Source organism: Puma concolor, chromosome B2 (genome assembly GCF_028749965.1).
Source record: "Puma concolor isolate L17-30 chromosome B2, mPumCon1.1.hap2, whole genome shotgun sequence".
Taxonomy (NCBI): Eukaryota; Metazoa; Chordata; class Mammalia; order Carnivora; family Felidae; genus Puma; species Puma concolor.
In genome coordinates this window covers 53,205,161-53,231,920 of record NC_141671.1, presented here as the reverse complement: position 1 = coordinate 53,231,920, position 26,760 = coordinate 53,205,161, and the positions used below count along the sequence as shown (strand labels likewise).

Below are 26,760 nucleotides of genomic sequence, written 5' to 3'. Positions count from 1 at the left end.
AAGTCATACAGATGGAAGTGACACACTATGACACAATTAAAATTATTCATATAATGAACTAATTCAGCAAGGAGTATAACATATTGAAATACTCTTGAATTGTTAAGCGCTATCAGAGATGTGGACACGAATATTAGAATGAAATCTTGCCATTTGCAAAATTGTGGATGGAACTAGTGTTTTATGCTAAGTGAAATAAGTCAGAAAAAGACAAATATGTGATTTCACTCATATGTGGAATTTAAGAAACAAAACATATGAATATAGGGGAGTTAAAGAAAAGTAAAATAAGATAAAAACAGGAGTGGCAAACCATAAGAGACTGTTGAATACAGAGAACAGAGGGAGGGTTGCAGGAGGGGAGGTACGGGGATGGGCTAAATGGGTGATGGACATTAACAAGGGCACTTGTTGGGATGAGCACTGGATGTTACATGTAAGTGATGAATCACGCATTTCGATTCCTGAAACCAGTACTACACTGTATGCTAACTAACTTGAATTTAAATAAACAACGACAAAACACTAAAAGGCTTTGCTTCATGTCTTTCACTAAATAAATGAAGTTACAATGACTTGTTCAATCTCTAACTAGTTAGTGGTAGACCCCTGATAAAAGAGCCTCTAGTCTAGTACTGCTTTTATAATGCCAGGCAAATCCCAGGAAAAGCCCCATCCTCTGTTCACCTTTCCATTTGTGGCCATGGGCCAATTGGTGGTTAAAGTTTCTAGGCATTACTAATAGCTCCCCAGGCCATAACAGCCACACCCAACAACAGTGAGTCAGGAAGGAACCAAGACTTAAGACAGGCAGTACAGAACACCTCAGGTACTACTCTGCCCTAATTCTCACTAGACTCTTGCTTACGTGTCTTCCTGAGTCCCTATTTCACAAGAGTAAGATTCACACGTCACAGAAGAAGCTAGCCTAGAATAAGAAAACAGATGCAAACAGCATTCTGGTTAAGCATTCACATATCAGGAATTATAACTTTATGAATATCCACCACTGGGTTGGCTAGAAGAAAAATGACTTTAATGAAAGATAGCTTTTTAAAGTAATTAGAGAGGATGCTTTCATAAGAGGTGTTCACAGTAATTAGGAATACACACATATATCATCTTGGGAACACCTCTTGAGAGACAAGTAATTACCTGGGAAAAGTCTTGCTAGACGCTATCAGACTTTATAAAGTCGACCCAAATGTAATTATGGCAAGCGCACAGGGAAAACTAAGAAGGAGTTAGAGAAAAGAGCCAGTAAATGAAAATATGGCCCCCTTAGGGCACAAGTAAGAAGTTACCTATAACTAGATTTTCCCAGAGGAAGATTCTCTAATAAGAAAATAAGCAAAGAAAAAAACAAACAAAAGGAAAAAAAACAAGAAAACAAAACAAAAAAACCTCTTTACAACTTCTAAGTGACAACTGGCAAAAATAAAATGAATAAAAACAAATCTATGGATTTTTAAAATAGTATAAAGAGTATATTCTGCTTATCAAAGTAGAATGATTCAGAGTCTGTGTTACTTTAGATAGAAACAAGAACACATAAATTAGTGAAGTTTAAAAACAAGATACTTCCAGTAAAGATGGATATGATATGGTATCATTTTTATTTCCATTCTCAGGGGACTAGAAAGTTAATTTGGTGGTCACACTTCTAATACTTGGACCTCTAAGAAAAATGCTTTTGGATTCTTTCCATTATTTTAAGATTGTCCCATAATATGACCTTTATTTTCATAATACCTTATGTCAACTGCAAACAGAACACTGAAAATGAACTGAAATTCTTCTCTGAGATCACTTCGTCGGTTCTGCTTTGCTGGTTCCTAACCCTACTTGTTTGGCCTCATATCTCAACAGTTGTATAATGTTGACTACCTAAAGAATCTGCCTGAGAAATGTGAAGGCAAGAAAATTTGTTCTATTCATCAAAATATACATTACTCAAACATTTAATGAAAAAAAAAAATCCTCTTCATAATGCCATGACAATTCATTGAGAGTTACCGAATAAAGAGAATATATCTTCTGAAAACAGTTTGAAAACACGAAGTTGATCCTGAAATCTAAAGAGCTCCCATTCATTCTGAAATTATAAGAAACTAACTTATATCTGCTGAGTAAATGATAGCCATAAAAGCCATAAAAACCACGATTAATCTACAAAGCAATGTGTTCTGATAAGCTTTCACTTTAAAATAATATTTGTTCTTATTTAACAATTTTTTCACAAGACCTTGTCTGGTATGGGCTAAACAGGGTAACATTTTGTAAAAATGGGGTCAATAACTCTTTTCTGGAGTACTTCAAAAATCCTTAAATAGACATTGTGGCACATGAAGATATTTCCAAAAGACTGGAGAAATATACATTACATACATACATAGACCACTTGACCTCGATATTTAATGCATCTGAGTTGAAATTAAAATGTTCTCCAATGCTTGTGGAAAACAAAATAACACAAAACAAAACTCTAAGTTATCTGGTATGATTTATATTCAATTGCTATATACTCAATTTACAAGGTTTAAATAATTCTCTTTGAATTTAGCTTGGATATGTATACACAAAATCAAATACAGGCACAATTCTTTCTTATATCATGACATTTTGACTTTGTGGAAGAGAAGCAGAACATTAGATCACTGTTTTACAGTATGGACTTCAAGATCCTCATCTTGCCATTGCAAGTGGGAATTCCCAGCAGACAATGAGCAAGCAGAGGATATTACTTTTAGAGGCTCACTAAATAAATAGCTGTCACATTAGAAAGAAAAATACAACAGTCATGACTACGTTCAGTTTCCAATGAATGCTAAGCAAAAAACTCATGGTATCTCCTGACTCATTTTGCATCAGAGAAATGCAATGCTCCAAAGGAAACCAGCTGTGGTGTAGGCTGATGAATTCATAACTACTAAGTTTACCGTAATAATATTAATCTTCACTGATGTATCAATTTTCAATTATTATTATAGTTCAAAAATACACTGTCTCCCTAAACAGAAATTAGCAAATGCTATAGTACAAGATATTTGTTATTTTACCTTTATAAGGATTCATCTATATTCTTGACTTTCCTTCTGCTGTTTTACAAAACACAATTGTATAATGTGTCCACAGAGCATAGGATAGTACAGTTTTAAAAATACTCACCCATAGTAAATTGAACTCACAGTCCAATTCATTCAATAAATTTGGACCCCTACCACATACCTGATTTTGTAGCTAATTTTTAGCAAATGGGATAGATTAGTACTTTCTTTAATGTAATACTGCTAAGTTCATGGCTAAAAGTCAGATTGTTTGAATTCAAAAGGTTTGGGGGTGAAAAAAAATCTCCTTACTTTGCAAAGCCTACATTTGACATTAGCCTCAGAACATCATGTCTCCCTGACATGATTGCGAGGCTTTTAGTTGCCTGTCTTGCAAACTACAATGTCATTGTGGATTTCAAGGGTCTTCTATTTCTGTACTTCATAAAAGCAAGCTTTTGAAGCATTTCTGGGTCTTGTTGACATGAAATAAAGCCATGCCATGTATGTGTGGATCCTCGGGTTCCTTTTAGGTCACATTTCTATGTTACGTGGTATCAGTAAATAAGAAATAGACACATTATAGCAAAAAATATTAATTCTTTATCCATTCATTTCAAAACTCTAGGCTGAGTTAAACGAACAGCTTAGGAAATTTTGTTATAATCTCAAAATTTTCTCTGATTGTACTGAGTACCTAGAAAATACTCAGTAACTTTTATTTGATTGATTAAAAGAGAATGTCTACAGTTTAATTCAAGCTCTGAAATAGAATTTCTGAGATTTATAAGCCAATATAAATATTTAATAAAGAGCACAGAGGCCCTAAAATGCGAAGCACCTCAGGATCTAACTTCAGAATTTTACATTATCATGCCTGACTTCATACTGTTTCCACAAAAGTGAGGTAATAAATAAGTACATCTATGGTTTATTTAAGAGTATAAACTATATCTACAGCAAGAATTGGGCTCAGTCCTTTTGAGTACAAAACAAATTTCAACTGATTTACGAAAAACACATTAAGGAAAATCGAAGTGCCTTGAACTCAACGTGTCCCATCCCATTCCCAGTCCACGCGGGCAGAAGAAGGTGGATGTACAATACGAAGAGAAGGAAATCTGCACCTAGAACAGGATCCTAACACCACTCTGTTAAATATACACAAGATATGGGAAGTACAATCCTCCCATGTATTTGTATTCACAAGTATATTTCCTGAGACTAACAGGCATGGTCCAGACGTATAGAGATTCCTTTAACATACATATTTGTTATACTACTTTGATGCTTTTCCACGTTTCATATTTTTCATTTAGAGTGGAATGAGTAAGTCACAGGGATGAAAGGTACAACATAGGAAAGCAGTCAATGGTATTTTAATAGTGTTGTATGGTGACAGATGGTAACTGCACTAGTGGTGATCACCACATAATGTATAGACTTGGTGAATCACTATGTTGCACACCTGAAACAATGTAACATTGTAAGTCAACTATACTTCAATTTAAAAAAGTTTCACTAAAAAACAATTTCATTTAGAAACGGAAAAGATTACCTTTCTTGCTTCTTTTATCATCTTCCGAATAGTTTCCTTAATTGTAAGTAAGTGTGCTCTTGGTGGATGAAAGAGGAGGTCTATATGGGTACCACCTAAGAGTCCGGGCATCACATACGGCCAGCCTAAGTCAAGATTTGGAGCTTCCACGTCAGACTCAATGGGCCAGTAAGTCCCTGAAGATGAGGTATCATCATAGGAGTTATCAGTACCATATGCTGTACTTTGTGCAACTTTCTGGACATTTTTCAAAATGTAATTAATTTCTTCTTCAGCTAGAAAGTCTGATACTCGTTCCTTGGCAAGAAATTCTTGGTACGCTTCTAACCCATGTTCGATCAGCGCATCAATGGCTACTCGATACCATTCCTTGTAGTGAGGCTCAATGTAATTGTCTGATTTACACTCATCATTCAGTGAGGACAACATTGACGAGGTTTCCATGCTCGCGAGCGTTTGACAACCAGCACTTTCAAACACTTTCAAATGTCCATTTGTGCAGTGACAAGAGGTATGTGGGTGCTTAAAAAGAAAGAAATGAAGATCAGTTAGAATTCTGTAACGAAATGTTTTATGACCCACATCAATCATTATTTTTACATTTACTCATTTCCACTACCAGTCGCTCAATAGGACATACATGTCACGACCAAAGTGGCATTAATTGCACCATAATTCACAGATGTATTACAAATGAGCTAAACAGATTTCCATTTATTTATTTATTTATTTATTTATTTATTTATTTATTAGCATTTATTCATTTTTGAGAGTGAGAGAGACAGAGTGTGAGTGGGGGAGAAGCAGAGAAGAGTGGAAGGCACAGAATCAGAAGCAGGCTCCAGGCTCTGAGCTGTCAGCATAGAGCCCCACGCAGGGCTCGAACCCATGAACAGCAAGATCATGAACTGATCTGAAGTTGGACGCTTAACCAACTGGGCCACCCAGGCACCCCCAGATTTCCTTTTATAGGCCACTAGTTGATTACTCTTTTCCAAGGTACCTTTACTTTCAATTTCTCACCTAAGGAAATACACCTTCTTTTCAATGACATCCAGAAAGATCACCCTTCTTAACTTTAATCTGGGACTACATATGGTCGTTTGTTTCTCTAAGTTTTCTTGATTTTGGTTTTACAATTTTTTTTTAATAGAATACAATCAGTACCTGTCCATCCATTAATAGAAGCTTTTACTAAGTACCTGTTATGCATATAATCCCATACTAAAAATATAAAAAGCATGAAACACTTGCCTTCCAGAAATGTATGAGTTAGCTGAAGAGGCAAAATGAAACATGCACACAAATCTATTATCACTTTGAACAAAGCCATATATTGTTAAGGACCAAAATGAGTACTGCTTGTAGTCAATGCTTTCACATAAAAACAAGTAGATATTAATGTGGAATAAACAAGCCATGGATAGCCCTGTGCAGGACGCAGGCTTCAGGTGAACCTGGGGTGATGAGTAAGAATATGATCAGGCAGCAAGAAGGAGCCTTTTAATCCCACACAAGAGTGAAAAACGTAATAAAAGCACAGAACAGGCATGAGCTTGGTGTATTCATGAGCTAGTTAAAAAAAAAAAAAAAAAAAAAAAGTTGGTCTGCTGGAAAAGTATGCTCCTTTCACTAGGAGATAAATTTGAATAGACACGATGCAGCCAGGTGGAGGGACACAGATTTCTGCGATTCAATAAAACCAGTGTTTAAAACAGTTAGTCTGGCAGTATTAGGGACTTGAGGACAGACAACTAGCTAGGTCTTTCAGTGTTCAAACACCCAGTGAAGAAGTGACACTATTTCTGAGCTGATTCAAAGTAAGAACTCCTGAGATTAGATGCTTTGACAGCATTTAGGTGATAAAGAAATTTAAGATATCAAAGATAATTCAGGGATTTCTCTTAGGAATCCAAATCTGCCTAACCAAGCTCATACCCCAGCCCTCTCAATGCTCACAAACTGTCATTCATTCACTGCATAAGATACCTAACTAGACTTTATCTCAAATAAGGGCCTTTCCAATCTTTTGAAGCCATGCTCTCCATTGTGCAGATTCAAACAAAATAAAGTTCTATGATGTGCTACAAGCACTAAAGGGCTAATTTGACCAAAAACATCTTTGTTAAGGGCCCTGTCTTAATTTAAAATTCTCCACTTAACCCAGCCTTTTCAGACTCAGGACTACCGAAACTCAAATCTGATTTGGGAGGATAACCCATAAAGCCATAACCATTTATTAACTCCTTAGCTCAAAAGATATAACAAGTCACTAATCAGAGAGACAGTTGTGAAGGAATGGAAAATAGTGCCACAAGTTTTGCTTAAAGGGTGGAGGGATCAGAAAATAATCAACACAAAGGCAGAACTAAAGAAGAAAGAAGATTATAGGGTCCACTTGGCTCTTTTAGTGGAGACAATCCTGTCCCCTAGGCTCAAAATTTTTACCAACAAAGCCTAAAAGAATAGAAAACCTAAAGGTTAAATCTGATACAAGAAAAAAAAAAAAAAAAAAAAAAAAGAACATGTTTACGCTACTGGCATGTGGTACATAGAGGCCAGGGATAATGTTAAACATACTTCTTGGATACACAGGACGGCCACCTGCATTAAAAGATTATGTGGCCCAAAATGTCAATGGTGCCAAGGTTGAGAAATCTTCATCAAGCTGCTCGCTTAATGTGCCTGGTATCACACTACGAATTTATGACCTTTCTGATGTTCATTAAGGTTCTTTCCTGTACATACTAGACTCATTTTTAACAAAAAAATAGGCTTTTATTTTCTTCATAGAATCAATCCATTTGATTAAAGTGTATTTCCCTAAGGTTTAGTGAGTTGTGGTTTTCATTTGACAATTCCAGTCCATGAAGGGACAGGCATCCAGTGATCACATGAAAATTACATCTATTATTTGTAATTGTTTAAGATAGTAGTTAACTACTGGTTTGTAACAATTTTAAATTTCCTTAGCACTTATTTCCTAAAGTTTTTAATTTAACTTTTGAATTCCTGTAATGTGATGGTAAACACTATAATTATCTACTTGGAAGTTAAAATGAATAACAATGCTTGAAAACACTGTATTGATTTCTGAGCTTTACCTACGTAAATATATACTCTGCAACTACAAAAAATTCATTCTTCAGCTATGGGTAAACTGAGAAATCATAGAGATCAAAAGGACCATGAAAGCAAAATAAAACCATAAAGACACAGATGAAAAGTTAATTATGAGGGGAAAAAAAAAAACAAATGAAGATTTAAAAAAAAAAGGAAAACATTGTGGGACTAATTACATAGGAATGCCAGATACAATGCAGAAAAAGACATCATAGAAAAAATGCAACAGCTAAGAGCAGTGAAATTGAGTTATTATGTAAAAGAATTAAGATAAAAAAAATATATATATGCTTGGGGCACCTGGGTGGCTCAGTCAGTTAAGCGTCTGACTCTTAAATTTCAGCTCAGAGCATAACCTCACAGTTTGTGAGATCGAGCCTCATGTCTGGCTCTATGCTGACAACGTGGAGCCTGCTTAGGATTCTCTCTCCCTCTCTCTCTTTCTGCCCCTTTCCCGCTTGCACATGGGCACACTTTCTCTTCTCTCTCAAAATAAATAAACATGAAAAAATTTTTTAAATAAAATAAAAATATGCTTGACGTTGTCCTGCTAGAGAAGCTATGCTTTCTAACCACTGTCTAGAGATACACAATTATCACAAAAGCTGTATACAAGGGATAATTGTGAGGAACCATTTATAAACAAATTTTAAGGGAAGATAGTAAGGTAATGGCACTTGCATAAATGGGTACTGCAATAAAATAGCACTTGTATTTAGTTATAGACTTAATACGGCACTCTCAGGAGTTTAATCACTGAACATTTTAAGAGTTTAATTTGAGGACAAAATTAATTGGGTATGTCTTTAAACATGCAAAGGTGTATTATTTTATTAATAACCATTAAAACTCCTAGAAACTATATAAACATATGTAATAGAGTTAATGAGTAGAGAAAAATAAAATTTCACCATGATATAAAAGCTAAACGGATCAGTAGGCTCACGTGCTAGTTAAGTGACTCATTCCAAAAAAAACAAGCTTATAAAATATGGGATTCAAAACCATGCCTCAAAAGCATTACAAATTCATTTGATACTGAATCTTTGGTATCATTCATGGAAAGTATAAATTCCAAATGTTAAATCTGTAAATACAAAGGACATAAAACAAGATAGTGAACACTAGACTTCAATTCATGGTCTACTCTGGAAAACATTTCAGTAGTTTCACTATAAAATTAAATATGTAAATGGCATACTTGTTTATGGTTTCTGATCTGAGAAGATTCATTGGGAAAGACTTGTGAAATAACAGGTCAATGGAAAAATGCTCCAAGGAGAAATTATAACTTCCTTAGATCACAAATAGTCCAAGGTTATGATTAGCAATGTGCAAGCAGGTGACCCAAAGTCAAGACTTTGAAACCCATACAAAAAGGGGAGTGCCTGAGGGGCTCAGTTGGTTAAGTGTCCCAACTCTTGATTTCGGCTCAGGTTTTGATCTCATGGTTTGTGGATGCATGCCTCCTGTTGGGCTACGCACTGAGAGTGCATAGCCTGCTTGAGATTCTCTCCCTTTCTCTCCCTCTCCCTCTTCCTCTCCCTCTCTCTCTGCCCCTCTCTTGCTCCTGTGCTCTCTCTCCCTCTCTCAAAATAAACAAACTTAAAAAACTACAAAAGGATCACAGCTGCTGTCGTCTCTGAGGTCCATTTTCCAACTTCTGTCTTAGGCTGTTTCTATTCAACTACTGAATGCTTTTATGGGTTAAATATATCCCCCAACAAAGTATGTTGAAGTCGAAGGCCTTGGTCTCAGTGGAATGTGATCTAATTTGGAAATAGGGTCTTCTTTGCAAATGTAATCAAGTTAAGATGAGATCATATTTAATTAGGGTGGGGCCTAACCCAATATGACTGGTGCCCTTATAAGGAGAGTGACACAAACAAATAATCAGGGAGAATTCCAAGTGACTACAGAAGCAGAGACTGAAACGCTGAGGATTACTGGCAACACTAGAGCTGAGAGTAAGGCATGGAACAGATTCTTCCCTAGAACCTTAAGAGAGAACACTGTCCTAGTAACACCTTGATTTGGAACTGTTAGCCTCCAGAACGATGAGAAAATAAATCCCATTGTTTTAAGCCAAAATTTGTGATATTTTGTTATAGTGGCACCAAGAAGCTAATACAAATGCATATAAAAATCATCTTTATTTTTAAACCTTAAAAATTTTAAATAGAGATACTTAAGAAATTTTAAAAAAATAATTTACCATCCAGAAATGATTTCAAGCACTTTTTTTTCTAGCTTATGTGATGATATAAAACTAGGTCTCTGACACACTTTAAGGTTAAACAAATTTATTAAAGAACATTTGATAGTCTTTCAAATATTGACAAAAAAGCTCGATCAACCTTTTTTTGGGGAGGGGATAACTGACTTTATATGTCAAAATACCTACCTAGAGAATATGAGAAAATGCTTCATTAAAGAGTATTTCAGAACACCTCTGCTTTATAAAATCATAATCCATGGTCCACAATAGTTAAAAATTATAGATCTCTTTTTCCTTTGAATTTTTACCTGTCAAGATTGTCTTTGATTTTGAATTTGATTACCAGAAATTTAAGATGACAATTAAAACATTAAAGAAGGTACTATTAAATTAAAAATTTACTATAATATTCAAGCTGCCAAGTGCAATTTGATATCAAATTGTGGCATCCTAACTTATTAAAAATTTCTCAGCTGGCTTTATAATCATACAACAAAATGGTCCATTAGCACAGATTACAGTCTTCCACAGGGTATGCTTTTCAGGAGGCCAAGGACTACACAAACATATAGCACACTCAGTCACAGGGGTCTGGATGCAAATATCTCCAGGTGTAGATCACAAACAGAATCACCTATGTTATCAGACTTATGAAAAGGAAACTAAATATCTCTAATCCATTTTATAAATCCCAAATAAAAATTCAATTTGCTCAATATCTAAACATTTATTCATTTCTTTTCATTGGGTGATGGTCTGACAATATTGCTTTATCAGATTAACTCAAAAAACACCCTTATTCAAGGGGTGCCTGAGTGGCTCAGTCGGTTAAGCGTCCAATTTCAGCTCAGGTCATGATCTTGAAGTTCATGAGTTGGAGCCCCCCGTGGGGTTCTGTGCTGACAGCTTGGAGCCTGGAGCCTGGAGCCTGGAGCCTGGAGCCTGGAGCCTGCTTTCGATTCTGTGTTTCCCTCTCTCTCTGATTGATACATACAATCATTCAGATGAATAAATAGAAAAGCATTGCTACACTTTGCAGAAATAAATAGCATAAACATCAGATGCCACAATTAATATTCAAAATGACCTTAAAGTGGTAAAATAATAAGTCAACATGAACAAGATTAAATCCAATACAACAAATGTAAAAGTAAAAGTTTACATTAAAAATTAATCATACAGGGGCGCCTGGGTGGCGCAGTCGGTTAAGCGTCCGACTTCAGCCAGGTCACGATCTCGCGGTCTGTGAGTTCGAGCCCCGCGTCCGGCTCTGGGCTGATGGCTCAGAGCCTGGAGCCTGTTTCCGATTCTGTGTCCCCCTCTCTCTCTGCCCCTCCCCCGTTCATGCTCTGTCTCTCTCTGTCCCAAAAATAAATAAACGTTGAAAAAAAAAATTAAAAAAAAAAAAATTTTTTTTAAAATTAATCATACAGGGGGCACCTGGGTGGCTCAGTTGGTCAAGCATCTACCTCGTGATTTCAGCTCAGGCCATAATCTCATGGTTCATGGGTTCAAGGCCCCAGTCCTGCATCAGGTCCTGCACTGGCAGTGCAGAACCTACTTGGAATTTTCCATCTCTCTGTCTTTCCCCCACTCACTCTCTCTCACTCTCTCAAAATAAACATTAAAAAATTTTTAAAAATTGAACAAAATAAAAATTAATCAGATGGGGTGCCTGGGTAGCTCAGTTAAGTGTCCAACTCTTGATTTCAACTCAGGTCATGATCTCATGGTCTAGAGATCGAGCCCCACATCAGGTTCAACACCGGGCATGGAGCCTGCTTAGGGTTCTCTCTTTAAAAACAAGAAAAATGTACCATACAACTACAGGATTGAGCAGACTTTAAGACAGATTACATCTTGAAGAACAGCTGAAAAATTAGTGTTTAATCTACAGAGAACACTGAAAGAGACACAGAAAAGTAGTCTTTAATTGTGTCAAGTGGGAAAGTAGGACTGAGTGACAAATCACTGGTTGGCTCAGTGACTCAGAGTGGGTGAGATGGCCCAAGTTTTGTCTCTGGCTCTGCCACAAATAGGTTTAAGAGTCTGGTCATGTGACTTCAGGGCTCTAAGCCTCATGTCCCGTATCAGAAAAATGGTTAAAATAACAGTACTGACGGCAAAGGGTTCCTGTCGGGTTTAATGAGATAGAGGCCCTCAATTCTGTATCAGCCTTAAAATCCGCTAAAATAAATTGTTACATAGTAAGGAAACACAACTTCAAATACTTCCATTTTGACCTCAGTGTGCATTTTCTAATTGACTAAATTCTTCTTTCCAGCTTATCTGTTAACTCAGGCAAAAGACCCCGCAGGCAAAGCATCCTGTGATGGGGAAATGAAACTATGCTTTCAAACAGTAAGGCCTACTCCGAGCCAGCAAGACCCGCGTGACTGACCCCAAGACAAGGAGGGGCCTGAACTTTCATGCCTCCCAGCAAGTATCCACTAACCTTTGTCCCACATTTGCTTTATATAAACCAGGAAGCAATTTTAGCCCTTTGGAGATAGTCTTCAAGATCCCAGTCCACTGTCTTCGGGCTAATCCTCTATCTTCCCAGTGTTGGCCTCTGCTCTGGACATCGTCAGTGGCGAGTGGCCGAATTTGGTCTGTTTGCGAACCCTGAGACAGGTGTTCTTGCACTCCCACACCCTGGTCACAGCAATATAGGAGAGAATTGTACTTAATAATAAGGATCTATATTTCTCTTACTTTCTTAGTGAGTATCCTCTTTCTGTATGTAATCAAGCAGAGGACATTTTTTTTTTTTTTTAAAGAGTCCTATCATGTTTAACAAGTTGTGCTCCAGGCACCTTTGGCTTCAAAATTCTAAGATGATAACTTATTTTGCCTGCTGAAAAGATCTGATATACCCACAAACTTGCTAATGTTGTTTGGAAGAGGGAGGTGGTTAAGAAAGTGTTTCCTGAGGTGCCTGGGTGGCTCAGTTTGTTGGGCATCGGCTGATTATTGAGTTGGAGTCCTGCATCTGTCTCTATGCTGATAGCACAGACCTGCTTGGGAGTCTCTCTCTCCCTGCCCCTCCCCCACTCATGCTCTCCCTCTCTCTCTCCACTCTCTCTCTAAATGAGAAAGAAAGAAAGAAAGAAAGAAAGAAAGAAAGAAAGAAAGAAAGAAAGAAAGAAAGAAAGAGTGAGGGGGGGGAGAGAGAGAGAGAAAGAAAGAAAAGAAAGAAAGAGAGAGAGGGAGAGAGAGAGAGAAAGAAAGAAAGAAAGAAAGAAAGAAAGAAAGAAAGAAAGAAAAAAAGTTTCTTACTCTAGTGTGACAAGGAACTGCCTGCTGTCCTCAGTTTCTCCTAAGTCAGCCTTCACAGTTCAGCTTCATTTTTTCGAAGTTAAATGAAGAATATTCTACATATCCATTTTCAAATGTCAAACAAACAAAAAGCCAAGAAAGTCAAAAGCTGCCATAGCAGTTTTGATAGCAAGCAAAAATGCTTATATTATGATGCTATATGGATGATAAGCAGGCTATCAAACCATATAAGAACAGAATTATAGGGGCGCCTGGGTGGCGCAGTCGGTTAAGCGTCCGACTTCAGCCAGGTCACGATCTCGCGGTCCGGGAGTTCGAGCCCCACGTCAGGCTCTGGGCTGATGGCTCGGAGCCTGGAGCCTGTTTCCGATTCTGTGTCTCCCTCTCTCTCTGCCCCTCCCCCGTTCATGCTCTGTCTCTCTCTGTCCCAAAAATAAATAAACGTTGAAAAAAAAAAAATTAAAAAAAAAAAAAAGAACAGAATTATAATTAAAGAAAATTCATCCAAAAGCAAAAATAAAAACACATACATACAAATGATAATGGCTGCCTTGGTGGTTTTATGGGTGATTTTTTAAACCTTCTTTATACTCTTCTGTTCCTATCAAATGTTTATCTATCTTCGATCTATAGTTTTGCTACAGGAAAAAAAAGGAATTTTTTAAGGGAATTACTCCAATAGTTATTTTTTACTTTAGAATACCCTCCTCTGTTTCCATTCACTTTCTAAGTTGACTGTTATATGTAATTCAAAACCCTGCATATAAAACAGTTTAGTAAGTCTTACAGCACAACACATGAACAAGTACAGAATATGAGAAACTAAAGCCATATGGGTTCAGGGATCAAAAAGGAAAAAACTTAAATAAAAATAACTCATGCACTTAATGAGGTCTGAGTAAGTAGCTCACTGATGTGCCCTGTCGTCCCCAGCTCCCGGCAGCTAGGAACAGAGCTACGGCAAGGAGCTCCCATAGTAATTTCTGCACATATTATCACTTTCCATGCATTATTTAAATGCATTATTCTGTCTTCTTCACTAGACTGTAAGCTCTGTGATGGTTGAGATTATGTGTGGTGAGCACAATTATCAATGCTCACTACATAAGTGTCACATAGCAAGCTAATGATATACTGCTTTAATAACTCAGCATTACAGAATGAGTTGATTGAACAGGATACGTCAAAAAAAATCCTGAAATATAAATTCTTTTCAATGATCATACCCACATCCTCGCCAACATCTGTTGTTTCCTGAGTTGTTAATTTTAGCCATTCTGACAGGTGTGAGGTGGTATCTCACTATAGTTTTGATTTGTATTTCCCTGATAATGAGCGATGTTGAGCATCTTTTCCTATGTCTGTTTGCCATGTGGATGTCTTCTTTGGAAAAGTGTCTATTCATGTCTTCTGCCCACCTCTTCATTGGATTATTTGTTTTATGAGAAAGGGGAACCTTATTGCACTGTTGGTGGGAATGCAAACTGGCTCGGCCACTGTGAGAAAACAGTGTGGAGGTTCCTCAAAAAATTAAAAATAGAACTACCCTATGACCCAGCAATTGCACTACTAGGAATTTATCCAAAGGATACAAAAATGCTGATTTGAATGGGACACAGGCACCCCAATGTTTATAGCAGCACTATCAACAATAGCCGAAGTATGGAAAAAGCCTAAATGTCCATCAGCTGATGAATGGATAAAGATGATGTGGTGTGTGTGTATGGACGTATACACATGTATGTATGTATACGTACATACACACAATGGAATACTACTAGGTGATGAAGAAGAATGAAATCTTGCCATTTGCAACAATATGGACAGAAATGGAGAGTATTATGCTAAGTGAAATAAGTCAGTCAGAGAAAGACAGATATGAGTTCACTCACATGTGGAATCCGAGAAACTAACAAACATAGGGGAAGGGAAGAAAAAATGAGATAAAAACACAGAGGGAGGCAAACCATAAAAGACTCTTAAATACAGACAGCAAACTGAAGGTTGATGGCAGTAAGTGGCAGGGAGTGGGTTAAATGGGTGACAGGCATTAAGGAGGGCACTGGTTGGGTTGAACACTGGGCATCATATGGAAGAAATGTATCACTGGGTTCTACTGAAGCCAAAACTACATTTATATGTTAACTAACTTGAGAGTAAAAAAGAAAAAAAAAAAAAAATGATAATGTCCATGCAGAACTTTTTAACACTGAAGCACATGTTTCAATTAAATGGAGGTTAATTTTTTGATAATACAAAATATTACCTGTTGAAATGGGCTTTTAAAAGAATAATTACAAACCTAATGAGCACTGTAAAAGTAAAGAGGTAAATCCATAGATCTCTATTAAGAATAAACATGGGGCGCCTGGATGGCTCAGTCGGTTAAGCGTCCGACTTCGGCTCAGGTCACGATCTCACAGTCCGCGAGTTCGAGCCCTGCGTCGGGCTCTGGGCTGATGGCTCAGAGCCTGGAGCCTGCTTCCAACTCTGTGTCTCCCTCTCTCTCTCTGCCCCTACCCCGTTCATGCTCTGTCTCTCTCTCTGTCTCAAAAATAAATAAACGTTAAAAAAAATTTTTTTAAATAAAAAAAAATAAACATAAATACTAATTTCAAATGAGCACTTTGTCAGAAGGATAGAAATGTTATCAAGTGTCAATTGGGAATTCTGCCTAAGAACTGTATTTTGAGATGTTTAATTATGTTAAAGTCATTATGAAAATAGTTTCTATGTATTTAAATTAATCTTCATGAAATAAAGTTCTAAGTCTTGTTTTTCAACATGATACAAATTAGCTATAAAGTGGGACTCATTTCTCCTTTGTTTTTTGTATCAGTTCTGTTATTATATGAACTTATTTCAGCAGAAAGAAAGGATTCACTGGGTGTTTAAACAGGTTATGATTATAGATGTTTGGTATATCATTAAGATGCAATTAAACTATACATTCCAGAGCAGTGCTGAGAAGTTTAAAAGACCGTATTTTCCAACATGGTAAAACAGAACACTGTGATGCTTAAGTTTATCCAACACATCATCCAGATGAAAACCCAGATTCTCGTTTCAAGAAGCCTATCCATCTCTCTACTCTAAAGGTAGGCAAAACTTGCAACAGGTAAGTGTCTGTTGTTTTTGTTTTCTTTTGTTTTGTTTGTTTCATCCTTGACAATGCTATAGTACCAGGGGAAATGGTTTTTAATGCCGACTACTGTCACTGCCAAAGGTATCAGAAAATCATTGCTGAGATAGCCTCAATGTTAGGTTCTAGGACAGGAGGCGAAGAGTATCTTTCAAATGTGTTCCTACTATCCGGGCTTAGACTTCAGAACTTTACTTATCTGTACCTTCACTGTTCTCTGTCAATATTCTCCCCAGGATAATGTCATCCAGTCTTACAGCAGGAAATATTCTATATCAATTTTCAATGACTCTCGAAAATCTCCAGATGGGACTGCTCTCCTAGACTCCAGACTCATATATTCCACTGGTTTCTGGACACCTTCCCTGCTATTTAATAGGCTCACTTTTTTACATTAAACATGCCAAGTTAATTCCCATTTCAGGATCTTTGCACTAGTCATTCCAACAGCCTAGAATTCTCTTTCTTTTCATTCCTGTCTTACTCATGTGGTACCTCTTTAGAGTGTCATTCCAGACTACCCATTTTAAAAAGGACCTACCCGGGGTGGGCAAGGGAGGGGTGCTAGGTGGCTCAGTCAGTTAAGTGTCTGACTTCAGCTCAGGTCATAATCTCACAGTTCCTGAGAGCCCAGCGATGGGCTCTGTGCTCACAGCTCGAACCTAGAGCCTGCTTCAGGTTCTGTGTCTCCCTCCCTCTCTGCCCCTACCCCTCTCATGCTCCATCTCTCTCCCTCTCCCTCAAAAATGAACATTAAAAAATTTAATTAAGAAAAAAAAAGGATCTAACCAGGGCTCCTGGGTGGCTCAGTTGGTTGAGCATTCAACTCTTGATTTCAGCTCTTGTGAGGATCTCATACTTCCTGAGTTCAAGCCCCACGCTGGGCTCCACACTGATGGTGTACATGGAGCCTGCTTGGAATTCTCTCTCTCTCTCTCTCTCTCTCTCTCTCTCTCTCTGTCTCTCTGCCCTGCGCATGTATGAGTACCTGTGTGCTCTCTCTCAAAATAAATAAACTTAAAAAAAATTTTTTTCAAGACCTACCTTTCAGCTATGCTTAATTCTATTACCTGGTTTTATTTAACTTTTAGCACTTACCATCATGTAAAATAATCAAGGTGTTTGTTTACTTGCCATTGCCCATATCCCCCTCACCAAAATGGAAGTTCCTGGAAGGCCACCAAGCTGTTTATTCTAATTTATCTGTGTCTGAGTCATATTGGGTATTCCTCATTTGGAGTATCACTGCTGTCATAGATAAGGCCTACTGTCTTACATTCTAAGTATGCTGGGATCTATGATCCATTCTTCCCTCACTTGTAATCAATCACAAAGGTGAAATTACTAGGGATCTATCTATTCCCTCCATCGTTTGCCTCAATAACCCTCCCCACTTTACACCTATCCACAAATCCTATTACCATAGGAAATGGGTTCGGATCTTTTGACCTCAGTTCTGAACCTCTATAGAATATGTAACAAAGACGTGATACATTTAGGTGAGCATGCACACAATGCAGGTTACAAGGGCCCCAAGGAGTGAAGTACTCAATGTGTGTCATACACACTCTTGTCCCACCTTTTGAGTCTACTTGAGACAACAAGAAAGCCAATCTTGGTGCACGCTGACATTACAGAGGGGCAGGTGCTGTAGGAAATCATCAGAAACATGTGCTCCAATATGAACTATGAAAGTGGCTTTCCAACTACGTGTAACAAAAACAGTGTGCTTCATCTATGCTAAAGTGAAAGTTCGCAAACAAAATGTCTTAAGAAAATGTATTTTCCTTATGTATGTTGGGAATGGCTATCAAAAGTCAGGGTTCTAAGTATTTAGCAGCAACAACAAAAATCTTGGACCGTTAAAAAGTAGAGGTTTAAAACAGAAATAATATTGTGGAAACTGCTCAAGTAGACACAAGTTTATTTAGTTAAAATGCCCCCCCCCCAATAAATGTCATAATATATCTAGCTTGGAAAGATTTTAGTTTAATTTGTATAAAGAGCCCTATAGATATATAAAACATGCAAAGCAATCCCAACGTCTAACAATCCTTTATTAGTCTTTTCCTTCAGGATTCCCTTTTAATTAAGCCTGCTTAGATAGCTATATCACAGTTGAAATGAAGTACTTCTTTTTTATTTTCCCTCAGAAATTCCCCCCAAAAATCAGATTGGAAAACTAGCCCACTCTAGTTCAGACCTTTTACTGTCTTTTTCATTGGCTTCTCTCACTCACACACATGGAAGTTAAGCAAAAAAAGTATAAATAAATACTTTTTTTTTTTTTAAAGTGTGTGAAATGCTGCTCGATTTGTATAGATGGATTTCTAGGTCCTGTGGATTACTTGTGAACAGCGTTCCCTGCAATCTCTCCTCACAACTGTGCTTGATTCCTCTGACAGTGTTTCTACCCTGGATGACTGTAATGACTGAGTGAAGGTGGGTGTTTATAAAGCTCTAGACCTGGACCAGAGACTGCACCTGGGAGCTCTTCTGTTTTATTCCCACTTGTCCTTCAGGCCCAGGTCAGTGCAACTGTGAGGGAGAAGGGAGAAGAGACTCCAAATAATGGTACCACTATGTTAGGATCTTAAAACCAAAAATAATAGTTTCTTTCACTCCAATAATTAATGTTTTTATCAATCACTTCTATTTGTGATACATGCACACATCTACTTAGGATGTTCATGGGCTCCTGTCCAAACTTTTGTGGACTCATATTTTAGATCCAAACCTTAGAGGGATTTTATGGTCTTTTCTTTTAATATTTCATGTTTTAACTCCTCTGCATGTAAGATTTAACCTGATAAATGGAAGTAAATCTAGTCTACAAACAGAACACAGAACTTAACATATTGGGAAGACCCTATCTTAATAACAGGGTATTGAATCAAGGCTTTGAGTATACACAAGACATGAATGACTTATCAGAGAATACCTTCAGGTATGACTATACAAGAATTGGCTTAGTATTGCACAAATAAACTTTTGCATTAAAGCACATTTTATGTTACTTTCATTGTATATGGACTGATGTTTTTTGCCGGACGTTAGTAGACACAAATTGTAGACATATGCTGTAATTTTAATTTTCATTAGTATTATTTTCCTACTGAGATTTTTTTTAAGTTCATTTATATGTATTGCAGCCCTCTACTTAGTACTTTTGATCTTTGAACCATTCTACACTAGACAATAACTCTCAAAGTAACTTTCCTGTGATAAATCCACTTTTCAATTAACAAATATTTCAACTTACTGCACAATGAGGGTATGGGCATATCAATATCCAGTTTCAATAACATCATTATCCTTCTTTTTTAATGTCTTATTTGTACTCTTACTTGAATACTTTATTGCAACTTTAGTTTTTTTTTTTTTAGTTTTTGGAAAACAGAAAAATGAAAGTCTCGATTTTCGTAAAATGCTTATCTAATAAATTGAGTATAACAAAGGCAAAGATGGAAATTATTGAACATAGCAAATAAGGCCAATATTTAGTTTTAATCAGATGATCATTGTACACATGTTCCATTGTGAAGGAAAATAATATTTTTTAATGTATAAAATGCCAGAAATGACTGTTGAAAAGGGTATCAAACATTTAAAATAGAACTGGCAATTTTATTTAGAATGTACTTTAACTATTAGAGAACAGAATTACCTCCATAATATGTTATTTGACTTAAATACTATTTGCATTTTACAGACTTTTAGAAATAAACAATGTACCAAAATTGGGGCGCATGGGTGGTTCAGTCAGCTGAGTATGTGACTTCAGCTCAGGTCATGATCTCGTGGTTTGTGAGTTCCAGCCCTGCGTTGGACTCTGTGCTTACAGCTCGGAGGCTGGAGCCTGCTTCGGATTCTGTGTCTCCCTCTCTCTCTGCCCCTCCCCTGCTCATGCTCTGTTTTCTGTCTCTCAAAAATAAATATTAAAAGAAAGAAAGAAAGAAAGAAAGAAAGAAAGAAAGAAAGAAAGAAAGAAAGAAACAATGTACCTAAATAAAAAACTGTGCTGCTATTGAAAGGTGACAGCAAGAAATAAAGACAAATAAATGGATGAACAGATGGAGAATTAGACAAATAAACAGAAGTAAGAAATGGGGGAGATGGAAAAAGAAAAGATGAAATGTGGCACAGAGAAAGAAGAGGAGCCAAAGGATGAGAAGGGACGAGGAGAGAAGGGAAGAGAAGACAGAGGAAAAGAAAGTAAAGGAAGAGAAGCACAAAGCAGGAAGAAAGAGGCCAGAAACCATAAGAGCAGACAGAAGATTGGAGGGACAAGAGATGAGAAAGGAAGGGAAGAAATGCACCTGAAGCCAGGAATTGGTGGGGAACACGGTCAACAGCTCCTTAATCTAAGAACAGCTTAGCTTTATTTCACCCTTCTCTAACAATTCAGAAGTTACATTTATCGAAAAAGATGATCCTTTTAAAACATCTGTAAACAGCTGCTGAAGGAGCCAAAGGAGGCTAAGTAGTCAGAGCCAAGTCCTGTGAAGAACGGAAGCCTTCGCTTGCTTGTGCAGGAAATAAAGGACAGCGGAACATGCCGCTGAGCGACTCTACTACCGCCATTGAGGTGGAAGAGGCCACTTTTTAGGGCTTTGAAAACTGCCTCTTCTTCCCCAAATGAGTAATGCTTATACAATCAGAGAAGCAACTTGATGATAGAGAACTAAAACCCTTTGAAATGATAATCTGACAGAAGAAGTGAAAACAATGAGCTTCCCAGTGATACAATGGGGAGATGTTAGGTAACATTATTTTATGGTACCCTCAATAAGAAGCACAGAGAATTTCAGAGCAGGATGGGACAGGCTAGTGGAAAACCTGAGACACCAAGAGAATTTAGGCACTTTGTCCAAAATCATGACGAAGTGGTCTGCTAGTGTTCAGTTTCACAGAGGATTAATGAACATACACAGTGCCTGCTGGAACTTTCAGAGAATAGGAATGAAACACTAAGTGAATGGACTATAATTGTTATTAAGTCCCTTAAATGTCAGCTTCCTGAGATCCAGGAACAGTATCCTGTTACCTTCCTACCCAGAGTGGAACTCACTGCTAGGCACAAAATAGTCAATACATGCATGTTTAATGAACGGATAGAGTATAAGAGCACAGAGTCGTAACCTTTAGGTATCAGGACTGCATAACTTTTGTGTAAACTCTTTAGAATAGGCCACTGCCAGTAACATGGAGATTACACCTGACCCTATGCCAGTTCTCAACAGGCTGACTGTCCCTAACTTACCTTTCCCAGAGATGGGTGCTGTCTACAAATTACTTCATACACAGCTCAAAAGATAAAAGTCATGTGCCTTTAGGGGACATCTAGCCTCACTCCTAAGGACAGTATGAAAAGAAAATGAAATTACAAACTGGGTAGTAATTAGATGGCCCCAGAGGAAAAGGTTCCTCATATCAGACATGATCACACGATTCAAACACTTCCCAACATAGATGTGCCCAATGGGTAAATAACCCTTATATTTGGATCATCTCTCCAATCCAGTCTCATCTTCCTCATAGCATCATAGCTGCTGAAAACTTCTTTTGCCTCCCTGATCACCCTACCCCTACCTCCTATATACGTTAGCCTCCTGGCTCCTTGATAAACCCTTCTTCCCAAACCTGGAGCCAACTTTCTCCCACTCCACCTCCACCCATGCCCCTTGTGAGCTGAGACAGACACCACAAAACAATGCTAATGCCCACTGGCCTACCTCAGTAACAAGGAAGCTCCATCTGAAGGCTCCAGCATGTTTTCTCAGAGAAATGTCAGTGGATTTAATTTGTGATGGAGCTTAGGTGCTACTTGCATAAAATTTAACCCACAATATCTTGAAATCCATAGTTAGAACGCTATTTGGGGGGTGGTGGGGAGAATGTATGCTGACTCTCAAATGATAAACTCACCAACAAAATTCTAAAATACATGCCACTTCCAGATTAGAAATAATTAAATAAACAAAAGTGCACTGCAAAATTAGCAGTAACATTGTGTGGAACAGACTCTGAATTGTGAAACATCCTTGTAGCACTCATATTTTACAAGTTACAGAGGGACAGATATGCAAACTTACCTAACTAGCTAAACAAGGACAACTTGTAATTTGACAAATAATTAGTTAAATTAAGATTAAGTGGGGCCTTTTCAAAAGCTCTTCTCCAACCTGATATGGAGAAGAGGACTGCTTTGCTGGGATCATACTTTTGCCACCAGATTCTCAAGACTTAAGCTACAATGTTACATCTTGGAAACTTATTATTGTATAATGGAATGGAATAAGAAACAAGGTGCAGGGGAAGTCCCGGTCAAGAAAACACTCAATGTATAAACAGGGGATATGGTAGCAGGAGGAGATACAACAGAAGGAATAATAAAATTAATTAACCCATCCCAAAAGAGTTTAGTCAGTTATAGTTACAGTAATAATCTCGGAAGAGTAATCACAAAACACATCACTGAGTCAGCACCTGAGGTGTGGTTTGTCTCCTATGCAATCCCTTTCAGCAACTATTCAATAGGTACAGCTTCCCACAATAAATTCTGAGCATCTGTGGTCTAGAATGTGCCAGCTTTTAAAGGTAGGATCCACCCAGCCCCTCAGGCAAGCTGTGCAGGGCGCAGCCAGCAGCCTTAATAGGCGTGTCCACCACGTGTGCCCTAAACCCAAAAGCCAGGGGGTGGAATTTGAAACTGGAAGGTGTGGGGACTGTCACCATTCTGGGAATTGCAGGAAGACAGGGAAAAAAACAAACATAACAAAGACCGACCCCCCAACCCTGACTCCATCCTGTTTCACAGCATTCTTATTTAATTATTTTGAAAAATGAAATAAAAAAAATTTTTTTTAAGTAACTTTCTCTTCTAAGGCCCTCCCTTTCATCGCTGTAGCCTTGTCCTATCTCTTGTCGGGACTGATTCAGCCTCAGTCATGGATTTCCCTGGGGCTCTTGCATTGGTTGGGGATGAGAAAGGGAAAGAGGGGAGGTGTCTGCCAGTGACCTGGCAAAATGTGTGGGAATCTGGAATGAGTTGCTGGCCATCTTGGTCTACAGCCTTGACTTCCTGTCGCCAGCATGGCTTTTTCTCAGTGTTCTGGCCTCCTGAGCTCTCATCTCCACCTCTGGGTCGAGACCCTAGAACCAAGAACCTCATCACTCCATGCATGATCAGCATGGTATCCTGTGTCCCCACACCCTCCTCCCTACAAAGCACCACTGTCTCTTTACACACGAACGCAGAAGGTTGAACACACAGGCACTTTGCCTCCTCACACACCTTATTATATAGGTGGTAATTCCCCCAACGTGTCACAGAGAAGAGTACCTTTCCAAGTACCTTTCCAGAAACAAACTCCTCTCCCTCTAGAGCAGTGGTTCTCAAAATCCGGTATGTACCAGAATCACCTAGCCAGCGAACCAAGGACCCAGACCCACACTCAGGCCGGCCGACTCGAGGTTGGGAAGCACAGGTCTGGACTAATTCGGGGGAAGAGGCGGATTGGATACAAACAAGAAACGAGATTCGGTCAAGAGTAACCTTCCCTTCCAGTTGCAAACCGCAGGGGAGATCGAAAGAACACTCTGGCCCTTCTCCAGCCTACGCCCCCCACCGCACCCCTGCCCCCGGCCCGACCACGTTCCCCCCTGTACTTCCTCCCACGAGGCGCTTCCCAGACCCTCGCCACCGCTTCCTCCCCGGGGTCCGCCGCCAGCACGGACAGCAGCGGGGGAAACAGACCCCGCGTCCACGGTGGGCGGCGCCTGTCCCCGGGGAAACCCGAGCCCACACCCCGCCGGAGACAACTTTTCAAACTTCCCGACGCACTCTCACCTACACGCGAATGAGAGAAAGTACACCCAACAGAGGAGACCGAAATGCCGGTCCGCGCGGGCTCCCCAGGGGAGCTCCCCTCCCCTCCCCTCCCCCTGCCGGGCGGGCCCGCGGTGGGTGCAGCTTCGGGACCCCGCCGCCCCTGCCCGCCCGGGCCGCGGAGGGCAGCCCGGAGCCCCACTTACGGCCAGGAGCGCCCCCGAGCCGCGCGCAGCCGTGCCCGCCGCCGAACGTTTGCCTCCCAGGAAGCGGCGAGGCGGAGGGAGGGAGGGGAGGGGAGTTACCTGCCGCGCGTCAGGTCGGCGGAGGGAAGCGGGATCCGGCCCCGACCGCGCCTCCCCGGCCTGGGTGCACAGCTAAGTGAGCGCGGGCGGGCGGACCAGTTGCAACAAGTCCCGAGTCGTGTCACGCCAAACCCCGCGCTGCCAGAAAGCGCCTCGGAACCTGTCTGAACTCAGAAACCCAACCCTCCACCCGCCAAGTACAAAGTCTTCCTTCCCCTCCGCCCTCCGGGCTCTCGGGAGTTGGCGAGTCCCGACACCTGGAGACCCCAGAGGACCCCCCGCGCTTACCTGGGAAGGGTGGGCCTCGGGAGAGCGGGTTGAGCTCTCACCCCCCCCCCCCCCCGCGTCCTAGGCTCTGGAATGCGGTGGGTGGGGGGAAGGTTGAGGGGGCCGCAGGGTTGGGGGGGGAGGGGAGGGTTGCACCGCCCTCGGGAGAGCGGGGCGGACGGGACCTGCAGTAGATAATTCCAATCGGCCCAGCAATGCGGGCCCCTACCCAACCGCCTGAGTGTTTCCAGGCTTGGAAAAGACCAGGAGGTGGAAAGGCGGTAGAAACCGTACTTGTGCAGGTACCTTTTTGTGTGAAAGAGCAGTTTTAAACATCATCAAAGATTGGGCATCCACTCTGGACTGTTGTGGTTGCTGACTTGAGATGAAAAGATATTCTTTAAAATAGGAATACCTGCGTGAAAAGCAGGTCACTCTAGGAGCAAGGTTAGGAGAATAGAGGCATTACAATTTGGTTTCAACACAAAATAATTACAGCAATTATTAATAATTTAAATAAAATTTATTTTAAAAATTTGTCTATAGCTCCATAAATCTGTTAGGAATGTTTCTGATGATTGTATAACCATATAGTCTTCGAAGTATAGCCACTTGCAGCAAACGTTAAAAATGCAGCCTAGTACGGGAAAAATGAAACTTAGGGTCATAATAAGCACATTTTAAGCTTTTGGCATGGTATGTAAATTATCATAAAATGGAATTGACCTTAAAAATGACTTTTATGGATATTTTGCCCTGAATAAAACACTTGGGGAAAATGTGAAACTATTGGGATTTGAGTTAGGTCTTGATTGATGAGTAAGTAGACTTAGACTGGAGGATGAGATTTACATATTCTAGATGCTGAAGCAGCAGCGAGCAAAGGACTAAGTCAGAAAGTAAAAGCAAGTTCCAAGAGGAACAAAAGTAGGCTTCCAGATTGTGATATCTGTGATTCATAGTTTGCTTTTTTCCACAGTATCTAGAGAATTATCTTGGTTTTTATATATGTGACTTTTGTCTTCTGTTCCTGTTATTTACATGTCTAACCTTTTAACATATATTTTTTAATTTTTATAATGTTTATTAATTTTTGAGAGACAGAGTGCAAGCAGGGCAGGACAAGAGAGAGGGAGACACAGAATCTGAAGCAGGCTCCAGGCTCTGAGCTGTCAGTACAGAGCCCGACTCTGGGCCCCAACTCACAAACTGCAAGATCATGACCTGAGCCGAAGTCAGATGCTTAACTGACTCAGCCACCCAAGCACCCTAATGTTTTTGCAATCCTGGTCTTCATTTCTGATACACAATCATCCGACTCACTCAATTCATGTTATCTGTGTGGTATTTCACTTACTGGTTTGCTTTCTCAATGTGCAAAAATAATTCTGAATGTTTCTTATGAGCATTTGGGACTGCATTCATAAATATACACTTACTTAAAAATAGCAAGAATATTTAGACCACATAAGTTACAATGGGCCCATAGGAAATCTAATTTTGTTAAGATATTCATTCATACATAAATCAAGTGAAATCTCAAAGAAGGATATCTACTAAAGTGTTAATTATTAAATAGCTAATGAAAGAGAGGAAAGTGTAAGTGGAGAGGGAGAATCTATTAAAGGTACTATGCTAAAGGCTTTCTGCCCTTAGAGGGATGGAAGATGTAAAATTGACCTGACCCTTAAGGAGCCTAAGCCAGGTGAAGAGGGGACACAAGCTCAGGGAGAGGGAGCTAATAGCACAAGCCAGTGTGAGGAACTAGAAGTGGAAAGCACGTTGGTCTTTATTTAACAGGTAAGAGGAAGAAATGATAAACTGCTTACATCATTAAGGATTGCTGATGGCTTCACAGAACTGTTGGAATTTGAACTGAATAATGACAAAAGCGAGTATCAATAGACTAAGCTTGTGTCCCTTCAAGACTTTTATTCTTTTTAATTTTTTTTTAATGTTTATTTCTTTTTGGGAGAGAGAGAGAGAGAGA

At 39.2% G+C, this 26,760-nt stretch overlaps 1 protein-coding gene across 1 annotated transcript in view; it reads right to left on the bottom strand.

The window, feature by feature from the left end:
- Window positions 1-24,467, bottom strand: part of SACK1B (scaffolding CK1 anchoring protein B) — a 91,280-nt gene extending 66,813 nt beyond the window's left edge. The window contains exons 1-2 of the mRNA XM_086707089.1: window positions 24,405-24,467; window positions 4,606-5,127 (exon numbers count right to left, since the gene is read on the bottom strand). Of these exons, the coding sequence (XP_086563215.1) occupies window positions 4,606-5,049 (444 nt within the window). The 5' untranslated portion in view covers window positions 5,050-5,127; window positions 24,405-24,467. The remainder of the gene's footprint in view (window positions 1-4,605; window positions 5,128-24,404) is intronic.
- Window positions 24,468-26,760: the final 2,293 nt, after the last annotated feature.